The sequence below is a fragment of the Dipodomys ordii genome, unplaced genomic scaffold (assembly GCF_000151885.1).
Source record: "Dipodomys ordii isolate 6190 unplaced genomic scaffold, Dord_2.0 Scaffold10, whole genome shotgun sequence".
Lineage (NCBI taxonomy): Eukaryota > Metazoa > Chordata > Mammalia > Rodentia > Heteromyidae > Dipodomys > Dipodomys ordii.
Genome location: NW_012267226.1, coordinates 2,282,624 through 2,301,717, shown reverse-complemented (window position 1 = coordinate 2,301,717; position 19,094 = coordinate 2,282,624). Strand labels below are relative to the sequence as shown.

General features: G+C 41.3%; 1 protein-coding gene across 1 annotated transcript in view; it reads left to right on the top strand.

Annotated features, from left to right (window-relative positions):
• The window catches only part of Nfrkb (nuclear factor related to kappaB binding protein), a 36,883-nt gene that overhangs the window by 3,980 nt on the left and 13,809 nt on the right, over positions 1-19,094 (top strand). Inside the window, exons 4-15 of the mRNA XM_013009453.1 lie at positions 3,651-3,852; positions 8,268-8,395; positions 9,310-9,484; positions 10,002-10,139; positions 10,959-11,032; positions 12,338-12,422; positions 12,770-12,950; positions 13,190-13,298; positions 13,516-13,642; positions 14,072-14,137; positions 17,985-18,064; positions 18,180-18,224. Coding sequence (XP_012864907.1) covers positions 3,651-3,852; positions 8,268-8,395; positions 9,310-9,484; positions 10,002-10,139; positions 10,959-11,032; positions 12,338-12,422; positions 12,770-12,950; positions 13,190-13,298; positions 13,516-13,642; positions 14,072-14,137; positions 17,985-18,064; positions 18,180-18,224 — 1,410 coding nt within the window. The remainder of the gene's footprint in view (positions 1-3,650; positions 3,853-8,267; positions 8,396-9,309; positions 9,485-10,001; positions 10,140-10,958; positions 11,033-12,337; positions 12,423-12,769; positions 12,951-13,189; positions 13,299-13,515; positions 13,643-14,071; positions 14,138-17,984; positions 18,065-18,179; positions 18,225-19,094) is intronic.

Here is a 19,094-nt window from a genome sequence, read left to right as displayed (position 1 = left end):
GTCCGTCTCATGGGGCCTGAACTCTGGGCCTGGGCGCTGTCCCTCAGCTCTTCAGCTCAAAGCTACCGCTCTACTACTTGAGCCACAGCGCCACTTCCGGCTTTTTTTTTTTTTGCTTATATGGTGCTGAAGAATCAAACCCAAGGCCTCAGGCATGCAAGGCAAGCGCTCTACTACTGAGCCACCTTCCCAGCCCGTGAAGAGATCTTTTATCTTTTTATTTTCTTACTTTTTTTAATTAAGTTTTTTATTGTGAAAATACTGTACAAAGGGGTTACAGTTACATGAGCAAGGTAATGAGTACATTTCTTTTTTTTTTGTGAACATACTATACAGAGGGGTTACAATTACATGGGCAGGATAATGCATACATTTCTTACCAAGCATTGCAGCCTCCTCCTTTGTTTACCCTTCACCTCCCTTCCCAGCCTCCCCCCTCCCCCCGAGATCTTTTATCTTTTAAGTGTAAAGTTGCTAAGGAAAAAAGCATATCCTACATTCTACATGTTTAATAATACACTGGAATAACTTGATAAACTTTATTATTTTAAATAAGATAATTATTATTAATTATAAAAAGATTAGGTCAAGCCAAGTGCCAGTGGCTCACTTCTGTAATCCTGGCTACTCTGAAGACTGAGATCTGAGGTTGGTGGTTTTTAAAGCCCCAGCACGAAGGTCTGTGAGACTCTTACCTCCAATTAACCCCCAGAAAACTGGAAGTGGCACTGAGGCTCACAGTGATAGAGCACTAGCCTTGAGCAAAAAAGCTCAAGGATAGCACCCAGGCCTTGAGTTCAAGTCCCATGACCAACAACAACAACAAAAAGATTAGGTCAGATCTGATAGGTGCCGACCTGTAATCCTAGCACTAGGGAGTCTGAAGCAGGAAGATCACAAGTTTGAGGCTAGCCTGGGTTAGTAAAACCCTATCTCAAACAAGAAAAAAAGAAAATGCAATAAAAAGGCAGCAGTATATTTTAAACATAGAATTATGCGTTTATGTTAAAGTAGTTGTGTTGTGAATCATTAAACAAAACTCTGACATGTTATATCTGTCTATCAACCATGCCTGAGGTAGCTGAGATGCCAGCAAGCCTCTGACCACTTTTACAGGCAAAATGACGGTGTACAAGGAACTGTTTATGAACATATTCACTTAAGCATGTGTTTTGTTTGGCGTGCTGCATTTTGAACATACAGGCAAGTGCAGATATAGTATGCAAATACCTGTATGTCCCCCAGTTTTAAGAGATAAATTTCATGTAGTACTGTCTGCTTCAGATTTTTCCATTATATGTCAAACATTGTAGAGAAAATGAAAACCACTACTGTGCCCTTCTCTGATGCAAGCTCCTATTGCAGTAGCAACTGTATTGCAGTTACCATTTGTATTTCTCATCCCTTTTTAAAAATTGCACTGTATGTATGTGACAGGGTCCAGCTGTGTGCCCAGTCCAATCATATGCTCTTTGCTTATTCTTTCAATGAAATCTCTGTATTATCATTCCTTTAGTCAACAATTACTTACAAATGTCTGCTTAATGCCAGACACTGAGTTAGATGCTAGAAATAAAATGGTGTGCAAAAATAGGTTTAGAGAAGAAGATCTTGGAGATTGAACCTGAGAATTTTGCTATATCTAGGCAAAGGTGGTTGGTACGTGGTTGGATTACTGAGTTTCTCCTGGGATTATGGCTCTCCTGTTCCTCAGGATAAAGTCAGAGCTACCAAACAGCTCTCTAAGTCATTTGTGTTTCTTTTGGCCATTGCACGCCTTTTTGTCCTTCCTCTAGCCAGATGTTGCCTGATTTTTTCTTTCTTTTTTTATTGCCAATACTGGGGCTTATAATCAGGTTATTATGCTCTCACTTGGCAAAAAAGCTCAACACAAGCCCACAAGCCCTCTAACACTTGAAGCATATCTCCATTTTGGGATTTTTGTTGGTTAATTGGGAATTTATTTGTCCCAGTTGGCTTCTAATCTCCATCCTCAGATGTCTGCCTCCTGAATAGCTATGGATTACTGACAGGCATGAGCCTCTAGAGCATGGCTTCTGATTTTTTTTTTTTAATTAAAAAAATGTGAAATGTGGGACTGGGAAGATGGCTCAGTGGTAGAATGCTTACCTTGCATGCATGAGGCCCTGGGTTCGATTCCTCAGTACCACATAAGATGAAAAAGCTGGAAGTGGCGCTGTGGCTCAAGTGGTAGAGTGCTAGCCTTGAGCTGAAGAGCTCAGGGACAATGCCCAGGCCCAGAGTTCAGGCCCATGACCGACCAAAAAAAAAAAAAAAAAGTGAAATGTGTTACACATGAGACTATGTAAAACCCATTTATATACATTTTAAACAATAAAATGGATTCGTTATGTTGTCCCATTCCTGTGATTTCTGTTTCTCTGGACACCAAGGCAATAGGATCACTTGAGCTTACAAGTTTAAGACCAGCCTGGGCACTATAGCAAAATCCAGTTTCACAATAGTACACATAGAATGGGGGAGAGAACCCTAAAAACATGTATGTAGCTACCACCTCGTATTATTTTTGTTTTGTTTTGTTTTTGTGCTATTACTGGGGCTTGAACTCAGGACCTAGGTGTCATCCCTGAGCTTTTTTGCTCAAGTTTGGGCAGTTTACCATTTGAGCCACAGCTCCACTTCGACTTTTTGGTGGTTAATTGGAGATAAGGGTCTTATTGACTTTCCTAACAGGCTGACTTTGAACTCTAATCCTCTGATCGCAGCCACCTGAGTAGTTACAATTACAGGTGTAGGCAACCATTGTCTGATACCCTTTTGGTGTGTTAACACTACCATTGTAGCTCACCTATGCCCATCTCATTTCTCTCTCCATTTCTCCAATAGGTAACTTCTCCATTCTTTTGTATCAATTTGTTTTTGTGGCTTTGTTCTGTGGATTTTTAATTTCTCTCTCAGCATTTTCCCCCTTATATCATTAACTGTCTCATTACTAGTGGCCTTTTTCTTCTTTGCTATATGTTTGTATACACATCAGGACATCTTAAACTGGACTGTATGTTTAATTGTTAACCTTCCAGGCGGTATCTGTGCTAGTCTAGTTTAGTACCTGGCAGATACATATGGTATGTAATGAGTGAGATGAAAATGACATCTACCTTGCTGATTCTCGCTGTTAGCAAGTGACCTCAGCTCTCCAAACTCCCCTCCCTGTTAACTTTCTTCTCACTGCAGTTTAACCTGGATTTAGGTATCCACCATGACACACTTGTGTGGGTACAGATGGCTTGCACATGGCCTTCTGTCTACTGAGATCCTTTTCTGCTCAAATTATTTGCTGTTAGGTATAACATTGTGGTTTATATGTTATTTTTAGTTTCTTAGTTTTTGAGAGTTGAGTAGAAGTCATTGAAATTTTATTTTGTTTCTTGTATTAGTATAAATTGTGAAGGAGTTTTATTGTGGTTTTCTGTACTGGAATTTTAGTTTCTTCAGTTTAAATATGGATGGCACAACAAATGTGAATGAACTAGGAACCACTAAACTGCAAACTTAGCATTGATAAAATGGTAGATTCTATGTAATATATATGTTTTACTACATACACCCACACAAACTTAAAAGCATATTTTTCTGTTATTTTTTTTGTTTTGCCTGAATTCTTCTAGCCCGAGATATTCTTTGATGTGGTCAGCCTCTCCACGTGGCAGGAAGTCCTGAGTGACTCTCAGCGTGCACACCTCCGGCAGTTTCTGCCTCGTTTTCCTGTGGACAGTGCGGAGCAGCAAAATGGGCTCATCCTCGCCCTGTTCAGTGGGGAGAACTTCCGCTTTGGAAACCCTCTGCACATCGCCCAGAAGCTTTTCCGAGGTCCATAGCTCAGAGTGTGTTTTTATTAGGGTGGAATGTGGTGATACTTTTAACTTATGAGGATAATGCCTTCATTTTATTGGGTACTTTTTTTTTAATGCTATGGGATTTGAACTCAAGGCCTGTACTTGCTAGGCTGGCACTGCATAGTTAGGCATTGCTTGTAGCCTGCTTTTATATGGTTATGTTTTAGAAAGAGTCTTGTTTCTAACCCAGGTACTGCCTATTTTAGGCTTCTTATTCTAGCTGGGATGTTAGGAACACCACCATTCCAGGCTTTTTCCATTGAGTTGGAATCTTGGGGACTTTTCTTTCTGGGCTGGCCTGAATCAGAGACCTTCTATTTGCAGCCTCCCAAGTAGCTAGGATTCAGAAATGAGCCACCTTCATCTACCTTCTCTTCATTTTTCTGTGTAGATACTAACTCAGCAGAGAATGGTTTGTGTAATACTTTTCTGTAAGGGTTGTATTTCTTAAAGATAAGATTTGATTGATAAGTAGAAAATAATAGGAACTCAGCTGCTTACTAACACCCCAAATAAGAAGTAAAAGATTACTACCATCTCAGAGGTCCTCTTTATTAGTCTTCAAACTTTTTTATTTTTTGTTCAGTCATGGAGCCTGAACTCAGGGCCTGGGCTCTGCTAGTCCTTTACTTCACAACACAGCTCTACTTCTGGTTTTCTGGTGGTTAATTGGAGATGAGTGTCACAGACTTTACTGCCTGGGCTGATTTGGAACCAAGCTTTTCAGACCTCAGCCTCCTGAGTAGCTAGGATTACAGAAGTAAACTACCAGTGAGTGCCCAGCTTGTTTTTATTTTCCCTGTAGAAAAACATGACATTTCACCACTAAGCACTGTAGCACATCTCTCTCTCCCTCTTGTTTCTCTCTCCCTCTGTTTCTCCCTCTGTTTCTCTCTTTCCCTCTGTCTCTCTCTCTCTCTCTCTCCCCTCCCCCTTCTCTTTTTTGCTGGTCCTGGATGGCTTGAACTTGGCCTGGGCACTGTCCCTGAGCCTCTTTGTGCTCAAGGCTGGTGGTCTACCATTGAGACACAGGGCGACCTCCACTTTTTTCTGAGTAGTTTATTGGAGATAAGAGTCTCATGAACTTTCTTGCCTGGGCTGGCTTCGAGTCACAATCCTCAGATCTTAGTCTCTTGAGTAGCTGGGATTACAGGTGTGAGCCACCAGTGCACAGCTCATGTAGCTCTTAATAAGGACATTTTTCTACCTAATCACAGCCCTCTTAGCTGACCCAAGACATTTTATACTGGGAAAATAGTGTCATAGGCTGTTTCATGTTCAGATATTCTTGATTGTTGTGGACATGTGTTTTGAACATTACAGTTTAAATCCAGTGCCCATTCAGGAATCAGTATCAGCAGTGTGTTAGGCACTTACTTAGTCTCTTGAGCTTTTTGAACAGAATATATACTCTGCCTTTTAGTGTATTTTTTCTGCAAAATGATTGTGTGTGTGTGTGTGTGTGCGTATGTGTGTGTGTGTGTGAATGAATGTGAATCCTAGGCTTGAACTTAGGGCTTGAGTGCTGTCCCTGACCTTAATTTTTTTTTTTTTTTTTTGCTCAAGACTAGCGCTCTGCCACTTGAGCAGCAGCTCCACTTCTGACTTTTTGGTAATTCATTGGAGGGAAGAGTCTCATGGAGTTTCTTGCCCTGGCTGGCTTTGAACTGTGATCCTCAGATCTCATGCTTCTGAGTAGCTAGGAGGTGTGAGCTGTTGGTGCTCAGCTCAGACTGGCAGTTTTGAGGCATCTAGGAAAGCCACTAGAATGATGTCCTGATTTCTGCAAATATGTCATCTTTGTCGCTTTATGATTAGATTTTGTCAAGTTTTCTTGGCTAGAATGTTGTGTGTGAAATGCTTTCTCATTGTGTCACCTCTGGAAGCAGATGGTGTCAGTTTTCATTCACTGGTAATGCATGTGTAATCATTTGGTTAAGGTATTGTGGCTCATGCCTGTAATCCCATCTACTCAGGAGGCTGAGATCTGAGGATCATGGTTTGAAGCCAGCTCTAGCAGAAAAGTCCTTGTGAGACTCATCTCTAATCAACTACTCAACAACTGGAAGTGGAACTGTGTCTCAAAGTGGTAGAGCACTAGCCTTGAGCAAAAGAGCTCAAGGACAACACACAGGCCGAGCTCAAACTCCACTACCAACAGCAACAAAATGAAGAGATATTTGTCAGATCTCTTGATTATAAGGGAATCTCTTTTCCTTTATAATTAAGAAGCAATTTAACAGATGGTACTTCTAAAGCCAGTTTTGATTTACCCAGTGTTTTTTGCTTTACCACTGGTGATCCTTGCCTGAACTAGTTATTATTGAGAAGTTGCAACCTCTATTAGTTAGAGTTTGCCATTTCTAAGTCAGTTTCCTCTCTTCATTATATAGAGAAGTAGTAACTGTTTCTTCTTTCTTTTTTGGGATGCCTTTGCTTTGATAGGATGGCCTGAAAGTGCTGTACATCTTGAGTTGTGTTAAATTGGACATCTTGGTTGATGCTAAAGACTGGAGAGATGGGCTGGGAAGGTGGCTCAGTGGTAGAGCACTTGCCTTGCATGCCTGAAGCCCTGGGTTCAATTCTTCAGCACCACACAAGCAAAAAGAAAAAAAAAGCCGGAAGTGGCACTGTGGCTCAAGTGGTAGAGCTCTAGCCTTGAGCTGAAGAGCTGAGGGACAGCGCCCAGGTCCAGAGTTCAAGCCCCACGACCTTACCCCCCCCCAAAAAAAAACAAGACTGGAGAGATTAGGCTTCACCATTTTTTACCTGTCATTGTTTTAAGGACTTAAAATTAGCATTCCTGTGTGTGTGTGTGTGTGTGTGTGTTTAATTAGAGATAAGAATCTCATGTGCTTTTCTGCCAGTCTTCCAACCACAGTCCTCAGATGTCAGCCTCCTGAGTAGCTAGGATTATAGGTGTCAATCACTAGCACCTGGCTGCTTTTTTAAAAAAATAATTTAAAATTCTTTATTGTTATTGTAAAGGTGCTGTCACATTTATACAATTTAGGTGATGAGTATATTTCTTTTTGAACAATGTCACTCCTTCCTGTGCTTTTCCCAGTTTACCTCTCCCATCCCACAAATTACATATGGTTCATTTTCACATAGTGTATACCGACTACCCATGCCTGCATTTGTTCATACTTCCTCTCTCCATTTCTGAACCCCCCCTTAGTCCCTGCAAAAGACAGAAAAAAAAGAACAAAACAAAAAGCAAAACCAACTAAACAAACGCATGTTGCATTACTTCTTTTATGTGGTGTTGAGACTTGTACACAGGCCATTGTACTGCAAGGCAGATGCTGCACCCCTACATCCTCAGTGTCTTTTTTGTTTTTTTTAAGAGATGGAATGTTATTTTGTCTCTCAGACTGGCCTTGAACTTCTAGGACTGAAGGTTCAGCTGCCTGAGTCTCCTTAGCCAGGACTATGACACATCCTTGTGTCCTTCATTTCCTCCTTTGCATTTCCTCTGATGAGTTACTAGTTTAAAAAGGAATTATCCTCTGTGGTTGGCAGAGAGATGTTTCACTGGTCTCAGATAGGAGGACACTGTCTCCTTTGCTGTGGAATAGAGTGGAAACCTAGTTAACTTTAGAGGATTATGTGTAAAACCTTATGTTGTGTTGGAACTATTTACTTCCCTAAATAGTGTAGCTGTCCAGACTAGGTGTATAGACAGGGCATGTCAAGGCAGAAGTTTCTGTCCATTTCACTGACTAGTGCCATATTTTACTTCTAGTTTTGCTAAAGCTGATTGCATTCTGTGGTTATTAAGGTTATCAGCCTTAATTGAGCTTTCATTGTTTTCAGCAATGTTTTATTCTCTTTCCTGATTCCTTTATTATTATTTTAAAAATTTCTTTATTATTGTAAAGGTGATGTGCAGAGAGGTTACGGTCAAATAGAGTACATTTCTTTTTGTACAGTGTCACCCCTTCCCTCATTCTCTCCCAGTTTTTCCCTTCCATCCTCACCCACAAGTTGTTAGTCCATTTTTTATGTAGTGTCTAGTGAGTACCACCACTGCATTTGTTCACCCTTTGTCCTGCCATTTCTGTGCCCCCTCTTATGCTCCCAAAGACAGATAAGCAAGACAAAAGGAAAAGAAAACAAAAACAGCAACAAAAGAAAAGAAAACCCCCTATTTCTATTTCTTGGAGTTCTTTTTTTGGTAATTATTATTTTATATGATCAGATGCACATAGCTATTGTGCCTTTGTGATCCTCTCCTAAGAATATCCTCCTTTGGTATCACTATTGGTTAATGCCTAGAGACCTGCATAACTTACATGTTGATTCTTTTAATAGTTACTTTTCCAAACTCACTAAATCTGTGTGGACTGATAAACAGTTGTACTTTTGCGTTTTATTTTTTTTCAGATGGACACTTTAACCCTGAGGTAGTCAAGTATCGGCAGCTATGCTTCAAGTCACAGTACAAGCGATACCTCAGCTCTCAACAGCAGTATTTCCATCGGCTGCTAAAGCAGATTCTTGCTTCCCGGAGTGTAAGTAGTGCTGGGAACTGGATAAATAAAATGTGGGCGCTAAAAGGTTTTAAGACTTTAAGTAATGGATTAGATATAAAAGATACCACTAAGGAAAAGAATGTTACCAATTTCAGAGATGTTAAAACATGTAAAAGATACTGTTTCCTAAATTGAAGAAAAATGGTAGGCTCCGTGTTTACTAAGGAAAACAAATGGATTTCTAGCCATTGAGGATTATTGAAGAAAACTTAGAGTGCTTTGGAATTGATTAGAGGAGTTGTACGAGCATCTGAATTTGTGATGGGTTTGTAGAACAGAAAGCTCAGTGGCCTCTGAGTCTCTTCTAGACGTAATTCTGAGGCAAAGTTGTTCCACGTTCTTTTAAGTGTTTTTTTTTTTTTTTTGGTGCCAATCCTGGGGATTGAACTCAGGCCTGGGCACTGTCTCTGAGCTTTTGTGCTCAAGGCTAGCATTCTACCACTTGAGCCACAGCTCCACTTGTGGCTCTTTGGTAGTTAATTGGAAATAATGAACTTTCTTGCCTGGGCTGGCTTTGAACCATGACCTCCAGATCTCAGCCTCTTAAGTTAGCAAGGATTACAGTACAGGTGTGAGCCATGGCGTCCAGCTCTTTAAGCCGTTCTTTAGGCTTCAGTGTAGATTACTTTGATGTTTATTCTTAGTGGGACAACTCAGGACTCCAATTTGAGTTCAGGTGTGGAATTTTCATCTGTGGTGTCATGTTGGTGTTCATAAACTTTAACACTTACATTAGAGATACTTTGTAATTGACATAGGCTCTGCATTTTCCTTTGTCATGGAGGGCAGGGAATTGAGTATAAAATCTAAGAGAATAAAACTAGGTTGGCGAAGTATACAAAGAACAAGATTTGGTAATGATGGGTACTCTACTTAACCTGATCTCATCCTAGGATCTGCTGGAGATGGCCCGTAGGAGTGGCCCGGCCCTTCCCTTCAGACAGAAGCGCCCCTCACCCTCCCGCAGCCCAGAGGAGCGGGAGTGGCGGACCCAGCAACGCTACCTGAAGGTCTTAAGGGAAGTGAAGGAGGAGTGTGGTGACACAGCTCTGTCTTCTGATGAAGAGGGTGAGTGTCCTTGGGCACTTGGCATGGCTGGGTATCAGAGCTAGAGGCAGTTACTCAACTCCCCAGTAAAGCAGCTCTCTGAATCCTCTTGTCTTGGGGGTGGAGAGTGGGACTCATTAGCCTTTTGTCTGAATTGCTGAGATGCTGGTAGATGGGAGTGACTCCATGCCCTTGTTACCCTTGTGCTTGTGTGGCACTTGAGTTAGATGAGCACCTTTTGGATAGATCCCTGCTGAGCAGGGTCTTTCCATAGTAGGCCTTCTGGTCCCATTGTGCCACTTGAGAGAACTGCTTTTCCCCTTACAGGAGAGTAGTAGTGACTGTTGGCCTGCTGCAATGCGACCCCATCACTGTTGAAGTCTCTCTCCTGGAAGAGCCGTTTAAATGATCTAAGTGTGCTCCAGCTCATCTGGGGAAGGGTCAGAAAGGAATGTGGAACCCTGACCTCCATGTTGTTGGCTTAGTCCTGTTGAACCCAAATGGCCACTTACCCAATCTCCCCTATTGGAGTCCACAGCCACGTTGGATTTACAAGAAAACTTTTCTTTTGAAGATCTCAGCTCATGGCTTCCAAGCTCTCCTGCGTGTTCTCCTAGTCCTGCGGTGCCCCTGAGGGTGGTGCCCACGCTTTCCACTACGGATATGAAAACTGCAGGTGAGAACTGGGCTCATCCTGACCCTGTTCTAGCAACTTACAGGGCAGAAGTGAGAACTTCTCTAGAGGGAGATGGGGACTAGATTCTTACCTGCCAGGAAATAGCAGTGCTCCTTACAAGTGGGAAATTTGCATAACATTCCACATTTTTTATGTGTGTGTGTGTACTGGTCTTGGGCCTTGAACTCAGGGCCTGGGCAATGCCTTTGAGCTTTTTCTGCCCCAGGCTAGTACTCTACCACTCAAACCACATATCCACTTCTGGCTTTTTGGTAGTTAATTGGAGATAAGGAGTCTCACAACTTTCCTGGGCTAGCTTGGATCCTCAATCCTCAGATCTCAGCCTCCTGAATGTCTAGGATTATTGGTGTGAGCCACCAGTGCCTGGCCTACATCAAACATTTTTACATGTAGAGACATGCCTACCTTCTTTCCTTTGTAGTTTTCCTGAGTAGCTGATGATCTGGTATTTTGGGATAAAGAGAACAGAATCTTGAAATCTCAAAACTCAGTAATAGGACAGAATGGGTAACCAGAGCCAGCAGTTTCTTAGAATGTCTATGAAATTAGAGAAGAGTCAGTATTTAGGAATCAAAAGAGAATGTTAAGCTTTTAGTGTGTTTTCAGGCCAGCTAAATAATTGAAGTCACTTACTGACCAGTGTATAGAAAAGTAGAAGTGCTGATCCTTTGAAGATTTTTTAGTACATGTAGCAGAAGGAAACACATTACTTTTGAATGTCACATGATTCAAGATGTAAATTAGAGCATCATCCTAGTGAATGATCTAGCCCATATGGTTTGGTTCTTTTTCTCTCAGATAAAATAGAACTGGGGGACAGTGACCTGAAGATCATGTTAAAGAAACATCATGAGAAGCGGAAACATCAACCAGTAAGATTGGGATGGCAGTGGCTGTGTGTGGTGTTCAGTTCAGTCTCTGTTTTGGCTAACCCTGAGTAAGGCAATGGTAGTCACTACCTTATTTTGGTTTCCTGTTACTGCTAGAGAAAGTGGCAGTCAGAGGCAGGTTAGTACCAGAGATGAGAGACAGCACAAGTATTTTGGCTTCATCCTTCTAAAGGATGCTTGACACTATCTGCTTTCATCTTAATGATGACAGTATTTATGAATGTTGTTACCTTCATGTTGCCTGTGCTTAAGAGAGGTTAGTCAGCTGTCGTTGGTCTTACAACCAGTAAGTGCCAGAGCCAAGCATCAAACTTTGTTTTTCCCACTTTTTACTGACTCCATTATTCCACTCCACTAGATTTGAGTTAGTACTGAGCATGAGAGTAAAAGTGGGCTATTTGAAGCAGAAAAGATGAGAAAAGTCCCCTGTGGGAAGTCAGAACTAGATTCTTTCTGTCTTTTCCCCTTACTTCAATAGTGAGAAGATGATTTAACTTCTCAGAAACCTATCTTTAGATTTTGTAATATATAACTGCTCATAAGTCTGAAGAGCACACGCGATAAGGAATGCAGAGAAGCTTTATGAATTATAAATGCCATGCAGCGGGAAAGTCAACACAGTTTTCTTGTGCACAATAAGAAGAGCAATATTTTTGGGCTGGGGATGTGGCTTAGTGGTAGAGTGTTTGCCTAGCATGCATGAAGCCCTGGGTTCAATTCCTCAGTACCACATAAACAGAAAAATCTGGAAGTGGTGCTATGGCTCAAGTGGTAGAGTGCTAGCCTTGAGCAAAAGAAGCCCTGAGTTTAAGTCCCAGGACTGGCCAAAACAACATATATATGTGTGTATGTATGTATGTATGTATATATATATATATATATATATATATATATATATATATATATATTTTTTTTTTTTTTTTTTTGGTTGGGCATTAGGGCCTGGGGGCTATCCCTGATCTCTTTTGCACAAGGCTAGCACTCTACCACTTTAAGTCACAGCACCACTTCTGATTTTCTGGTGGTTAGTTGAAGATGAGTCTCAGACTTTTCTGCCTCTGCTGGCTTTGAACCACCATCATCAGATCTCAGCCTCCTGAGTAACTAGGATTACAGGCATGAGACACCAGTGCCCAGCTTAAGAAGAGCAATAGGTTTTTGTCACCATATATTTTAACTCAACATGATTTTTTTCAGATGTACCTGACACCTTACTCTGTTAGGTAACCATCAGGTTTTGGTCCTTTTTTAGGCCTCCATAACCAAATCTTTGTATATCACATCTAGGATCACCCGGACCTTTTGACAGGGGACCTGACCCTCAATGACATCATGACTCGAGTAAATGCTGGCAGGAAGGGCTCTCTAGCAGGTAAAAGACCAGAACCTCTCTAGGTAGCCTTTGCCTGACTCTGCTGTTAAATTCTATGAGCCTTTCTACATGTGACAAAAATAAATAGAACCATAGTTCCCTTTGTGCTACGCACTTTTGTGCTTGCTCTTGTGAATGTAAAAACAGTAGAACAGATCATTAGATGTTAAAAATAAGGTGTAAACCACTCACTGAATTTAGTTTAGAAAAAAAAAGTCTCAGTGTCTTAAGACTTTTCTGTCTTTGGTGGGCCTTGAGTAAAAAACATGCAGATAAGACCTGATGCAGATGCAGAGACTTGATGCATAGAATGAAGTTCTGTACATGTGTATTTTTTTTCTTCCTAGCCTTATATGACCTGGCAGTCCTTAAAAAAAAGGTGAAGGAAAAAGAGGAAAAGAAGAAGAAGAAAATCAAGCTAATTAAATCAGAGGCAGAGGATCTGGCTGAGCCCCTGAGTAGCACTGAAGGGGTCCCACCTCTCTCTCAAGCCCCATCTCCATTAGCAATATCTTCTATTAAGGAAGAGTAAGTGAGCTGCGTGCTGCTCAGAGTGGGTGGTTAAGCTCAGGGCTTTACCCAGTCCTTTTGGACTTTGTGAGCTGGTTGTTAATGTGTTAACACCTGTGTGTCTTGAGTCCAGGGATCCTGCTGGGAAAGTCTGTCATATGCTCCTTTCTTGAATTTTCAGGACTGCTAGGAGACTCAGGGACCTGAATGAATCTAGATATTCTGATTTTGTTCTTACATTTTTCTTCCTTAATTAGGCCCCTAGAAGACCTCAAACCTTGCCTTGGAATCAATGAAATATCTTCTAGTTTTTTCTCTCTTCTATTAGAGATATTGCTGCTGGAGAATCAGGCTAGCCTTCCAATGGTAAGAGTTTTGGAAACATCAGCTATATATCAAAAGTCTTGAAATGGTTGAGCTAGCTCTTTGGTGATAGCTAGCTTGAGAAGCAAAACTATCAGATTGAAATGCCCAAGAGTTTATGCTAACTAGTTTTGAGACTTGAGCACACTAGACCCAAATACCTAGCTTACCGTGGCACATCCTTGGAATTTCTGGTAACTTTGTTATACCTTTCCCTCAGCTGGAGGAGCGAGTTTTGGACTGGCAGTCATCTCCAGCCAGCTCTCTTAACAGCTGGTTCTCTGCAGCTCCCAACTGGGCCGAGTTGGTGTTGCCAGCCCTGCAGTATCTCGCTGGAGAAAGTCGAGGTAAGGCCCATTTTTTGAAGGGTCATAGTTTTTCCCTTTTTGTCTGAGTAGTTCTTACTATTGAAAAGCAGCTGTGCTCATTTCACTTTTGCATCATTATGTCATAGATAGCACTGTCCTGATGCACTCCCAAATACTCTAAAGCTAGGAATGTGGCTTAGTGGTAGAATGCTTACCTAGCATGCATGAAGCCCTGGGTTTGATTCCTCATACCACATAGACAGAACAAGCCAGAAGTGGTGCTGTGGCTCAAGTGGTAGAATGCTAGCTTTGAGCAAAAGAAGTTCAGGGAAAGAGCCCAGGCCCTGAGTTCAAACCCTAGGATGGGCAAAGAAACCAGAACATAGCTCAGGGTACAGGCTGTTTGTGTTTGCTCTGAGTATAGCACTCCGACCTGTGTGCCTTATTCATGGGATCCATTTCTTGTAGCTGTTCCTTCCAGTTTCTCTCCATTTGTTGAATTCAAAGAGAAAACCCAGCAGTGGAAATTGCTCGGTAAGTAGCTTGTATTACCTTTCCCTTTCACTGCCTTCCCTGTTTCTTTTGCTTTCTGATTAGTACAGTACAGGATGCTGGACAAAAAGGCAATATTAGACCTTTTCTCTGTGAAGCAATTATTCAAGATCACCAGTTGGACTTTGGCTCATCTCTTTCTTGCTTGCTTGCTTGCTTGCTCTCTCTCTTTCTCTTTTTCTTTCTTTTTTTCTCAGGTGTGCTTGAACTCAGAGACTGGGTGCTGTTCCTGAGCTCTTTTGCTCAAGGTTAACATTCTACCACTTTGAGCCCCATCTCCACTACATGAATAGCCCTTTTATTATAGTGCAGTTATGTAATTGACTTAAGTATGTAAGAGTAACAGTAGCACCAGTCATAGCCATACTAGTGTTTTTGGACTTATAGTTGTTTATCTTTACTAAGAATGGCTTTGCTGTTGATTGAAGATAATATGTAGTAAAATAGTGAACAGCCTCTAAACAGCTATTTCTAATTTGTGTGTGTGTGTGTGTGTGTGTGTGTGTGTGTGTGTGTGTGTGTGTACGTGTGTACGTGTGTACAGGTTCTGAGGTTGAACTCAGGGCCTGGGTACTGTCCTTGAGCTCTTTTGCTCAAGGCTGGTGCTCTACCACTTGAGTCTCATGGACTTTCCTGTCTGGGCTGGCTTCAAGCTGTGATCCTCAGATCTTAGCCCCCTGAATTGCTAGGATTACAGTGTAAGCCACCAGCTCTTAGTTGTCCCTGAGCTCTTTGTGCTCAAGGCTAGCTAGCATTCCACTACTTGAGCCACAGCTCAACTTCTGGCTTATTTGGTATAGAGATAAGAATCTTATAGACTTTCCTGTCTTGGCTGGCTTTGAATCAGGATCCTCAGATCTTAGCCTCCTGAGTAGCTAGGATTACAGGTGTGAGCCACCAGAACCCAGCTCAAAAAGCTGTTTCTAAAGAATAGAGTTTTGTAGATAGGATTACAGGTGTAATCCTAATCAAAAGGCTGAGATCTAAGGGTCTTGTTTGAAACCAGCCCAAGGAGACAAATCTGAGAATTTCTTATTTCCAATTAACCAGCAAAAAAGCTGAAAGTGGAGATGTGGCTCCAGTGGTAGAGTGCCATCCCTAAGTGGAAAAAGCCAAGTTAGAGAGTGAGGTCCTGTGTTCACGCACAAGTACTGTAATCCTTGAACCTCAGCCTCCTGAGAAGTTAAGATGACAGTAGTGAGCCATCTGTGCCTTGATTCTGTGTCCTTTTTTTTTTTTCCTGGTAAGAAAACTTAACATTAGGTAAATCCTCTCAACAAATTTTGAAGTCATGTGGGATGTTGTATAGCATGTCTTTAGACCTTATTCATCTTGCATAACTGAAACTTTATACCCATTGAATAGAGTTATCTTTTCTCTCTGACCCCTGAGAAACACCCTGCTTATATGAGTTTGACTACTGTAGGCAACTTATATAAGTGAGATCATGAAGTACTTCTCTTTATATGATTTGATTAGTTTACTGGCCTAATACATTACAGATTCATCCATTCTCTTGCAAATGGTGAGATTTCTTCTTTTAAGGCTGAATAATATACTTTTGGGGGGGGGGCACTCCTGGGGCTTGGACTCAGGACCTGGGTGCTGTGCCTTAGCTTCTTTTGCTCAAGGCTAGCACTCTTACCACTTGAGCCATGGTACCACTTCCAGCTTTTTTCTGTGTATGTGGTGCTGAGGAATCAAACCCAGGACTTCATGCATGCTCGGCAAGCATTCTACCATTAAGCCATATTCCCAGCCTGAATAATATACTTTTGGATGTTGTCACCTTTTTTTTTTCCCTGTTGATAGATATTTAGGTACATTTTTGTATTTTGGTATTGTGAATAAACTACAATGAACATTGGAGTGAAAATAACTCCTTGGAATCTTGATTTCAGTTATTTTGACTATTCCTAGAAGTGGGATCGTAGGGTAGTTCTGTTTTTTTGTTTTTTCTAAGAGCAGGATGATTTTATGTTCCTATCAACAGTGTATAATTTTTTCTACATCCTTTTCTCCACATTCTTGCCAACACCAACTTTTATATTTTTATTTATTTATTTTTTTCAGTCTTGGGGCTTGAACTCAGGGCCTGAGCACTGTCCCTGAGCTGCTTTTTTACTCAAGGCTAGTACTCTACCAATTGAGCCCCAGCGCCACTTCTGGCTTTTTCTAAGTAGTTTATTGGAGGTAAGAGTCTTACAGACCTCCTGCTTCGGCTGGCTTCAAACCGCGATCCTTAGCCTCAAATAGCTAGGATTACAGGTGTGAGCCATTGGTTCCTGGCTACACTTAAATCTTATTAACCCTTATGGTATGACATAAAAATGTAATTTCAGCTGGGCATCAGTAGCTTCTCAGGAGACAGAGATCTGAGGATCATGGCTCAAATCCAGCCTGAGCAGGAAAGTCTGTGAGTGAGACTCTAATCTCCAATTAACTACCAAAAAGCTGGAAATGGGCTGGGAAGGTGACTCAGTGGTAGAGTGCTTGCCTTGCATGCATGAGGCCCTATGTTTGATTCCTCAGCACTACCTACGCAGGAAAAGCCAGAAGTAGAGCTGTGGCTGAAGTGGTAGAATGCTAGCCTTGAGCTGAAGAGCTGAGGGACAGTGCCCAGACCTAAAGTTCCCACGGCCAACAACAACAATAAAAAGCTGGAAATGGCACTGTGGCTCAAAGTGGTACACTAGCCTTGAATGAAAGCAAGCTCAGGGACAGCACCCAGGCCCCCGAGTTCAGGTATTGGGACTGGTACACACACAAAACTTCATTCTCAAGAATATGGATTTTTTGTACAACTACTTAAAGATATAATAAAAAATGTAAAAAATAAAAAATAAAATTAAAAAAATTGGATGTCTAGTTTCCCTACAATTCATTCTTTTACAGGGACTATCCTTTCCTTATTGTGCATTCTTGGTCTTGGCCAAATGAATTTATATGTGTATATTTCTGGGCTCTCTATTTTGGAAAACACTTTCATTAAATTTTGAGAAGAATTGACAACAAATTTCTGAAACCACTGTGGAGAGAAGGAAAATCTCAGGGGTGTCTCCTGATTCTGTGGGACACAGCCACTAGAGAGTAAACAGTCACATGCATGGTTGATAGATTTAGGGAGAAATGGCTTTCACACCCTCACAGATCTTGGAGGGAGTGTCAGGAGAGGATGATCAAATTAGAAGCAAAATCATCTGGAAGGTACAGTAGGACCAAGGAAGCGTAGCATAGAAATAAGCATTCAGGGGTTCCTGGAAATGGTGATTTTGATGGTATTGTATATTGTTGAGTCAAAATGGAAGTAACCAGGCTGGTGTATATAGCCACCCAGCCTCTTTGGGAAGGGTATTCACACACAGATCTATGTGGTACTGATCCTATGGTGGTTCTAGCCTGGGAAGGAAATTTAGGTACTGTCACCAGTCAGGTGCTGCACTAGTCTGAACAAGGTGGCAAGAGATGAAGACACAGACTGCTTTTTTCTTTCTAGGGAGGTGGTCAAATAAAGCTTTTTTCCCACATCAAGGATAGGATGATTCAAGGATAGGATGATTGTTCTTGTGTAATCTGTTGTCACAGCCTTTATAGTTTTATTTAACATATGCTTTTCCTCCCTTGATTATAAACACTATGAGCCAAAAACCTTGAATGACCTAAAGAGTAATGTCCAGGAGTAGAGCTCCAGGAAGTAAGTAGAAGAGCAGTGTATATGCAAAGGATCATTGTCATGGGTCTTGATGTGTTTTCTCTCTGACATAGAGCAGGTAATGAGAAGGTAGGATTTTGAATAATACTTTTTGTCTTTTTATTTCCCCTCTAATAGGTCAGTCCCAAGATAATGAAAAGGAATTAGCTGCACTCTTCCAGCTGTGGCTAGAGACCAAAGACCAGGTTTTTTGTAAGGTATGTTTTTTTTTTTTTTTTTAATAACAGGTCTTTCTCATTGAGTTTCAAGATCTCTCAAGTTAGTGAAAATTATTTTAGTCCATTTAACTGTTAATGTTTTTCTTTTCTCCAGCAAGAAAATGAAGACAGTTCAGATGCCATGACACCTGTCCCTCGAGTGTGAGTATAATGTTCTGTTGGTAGGTGGTGTTCATGAAACCATGGTTGTTGCATTGCCCTGGTTCAGCTGTCATGGCTTGGTATGTTTGAGATCCTAGGAGTCTGCTGATTCCTACCCACCTCAGCCACCTGAGGACAGTGATACATACTTACCAATAAAGGCAGCTCCTTGTGGAAAGACTTTTGCTTAAGAGAGGGGACTTATGAGGGGACACGATCTACCTGCTGGGTAGGCACAATTTTTCCATGTATACATATCTAGGTTCCCATTTTGGAATGATTTATCACATCCAACTTCCTTATTTCATCTATAAAGAAATTAGGGCTTGAGGTTCAATGACTTGCTGAAGGTTAGCAACAGGACCCCCACCAGAGTTCTGATTTGTAACAGCTTATCCTGGGCTCTTGACTGGTGTCATCTGAGTTTGATTTTCAAACTTTAGGACAAAGATCCACCTAAAGTGCAGCAGAATATACATGTAAACAGGAATGTGGAACTCAGATTCTGGTACTTGGGAGGCAGAGAAACCACCCTTGTTACAAACTTTGGTGCTTTAGTCCACTTAAGGCTGATACTTTTTGTTGCAAATAGTTTGGGCTTGAGTATTGGTAGCAATACTAAGAACAGAAGTTTAAAATACCAGTTTTTTCTCTGCCTACCCCAAAATTTTTGCATTTTAAGAATTGAGTAATTCTGACAGTACCAGTAGAAGTCAATAGAAGTTGGAAAGTAGACTTTTCAGGAGTTGAGCACTTTTGAAGGGATTTTCTTTTTTTTTTTTTTTAATAGTAAAAATACCGTACAGAGGGGTTACAATCACATGGGCAAGGCAATGAGTGCATTTCTTTTTTTTTTTTTTGGGGGGGG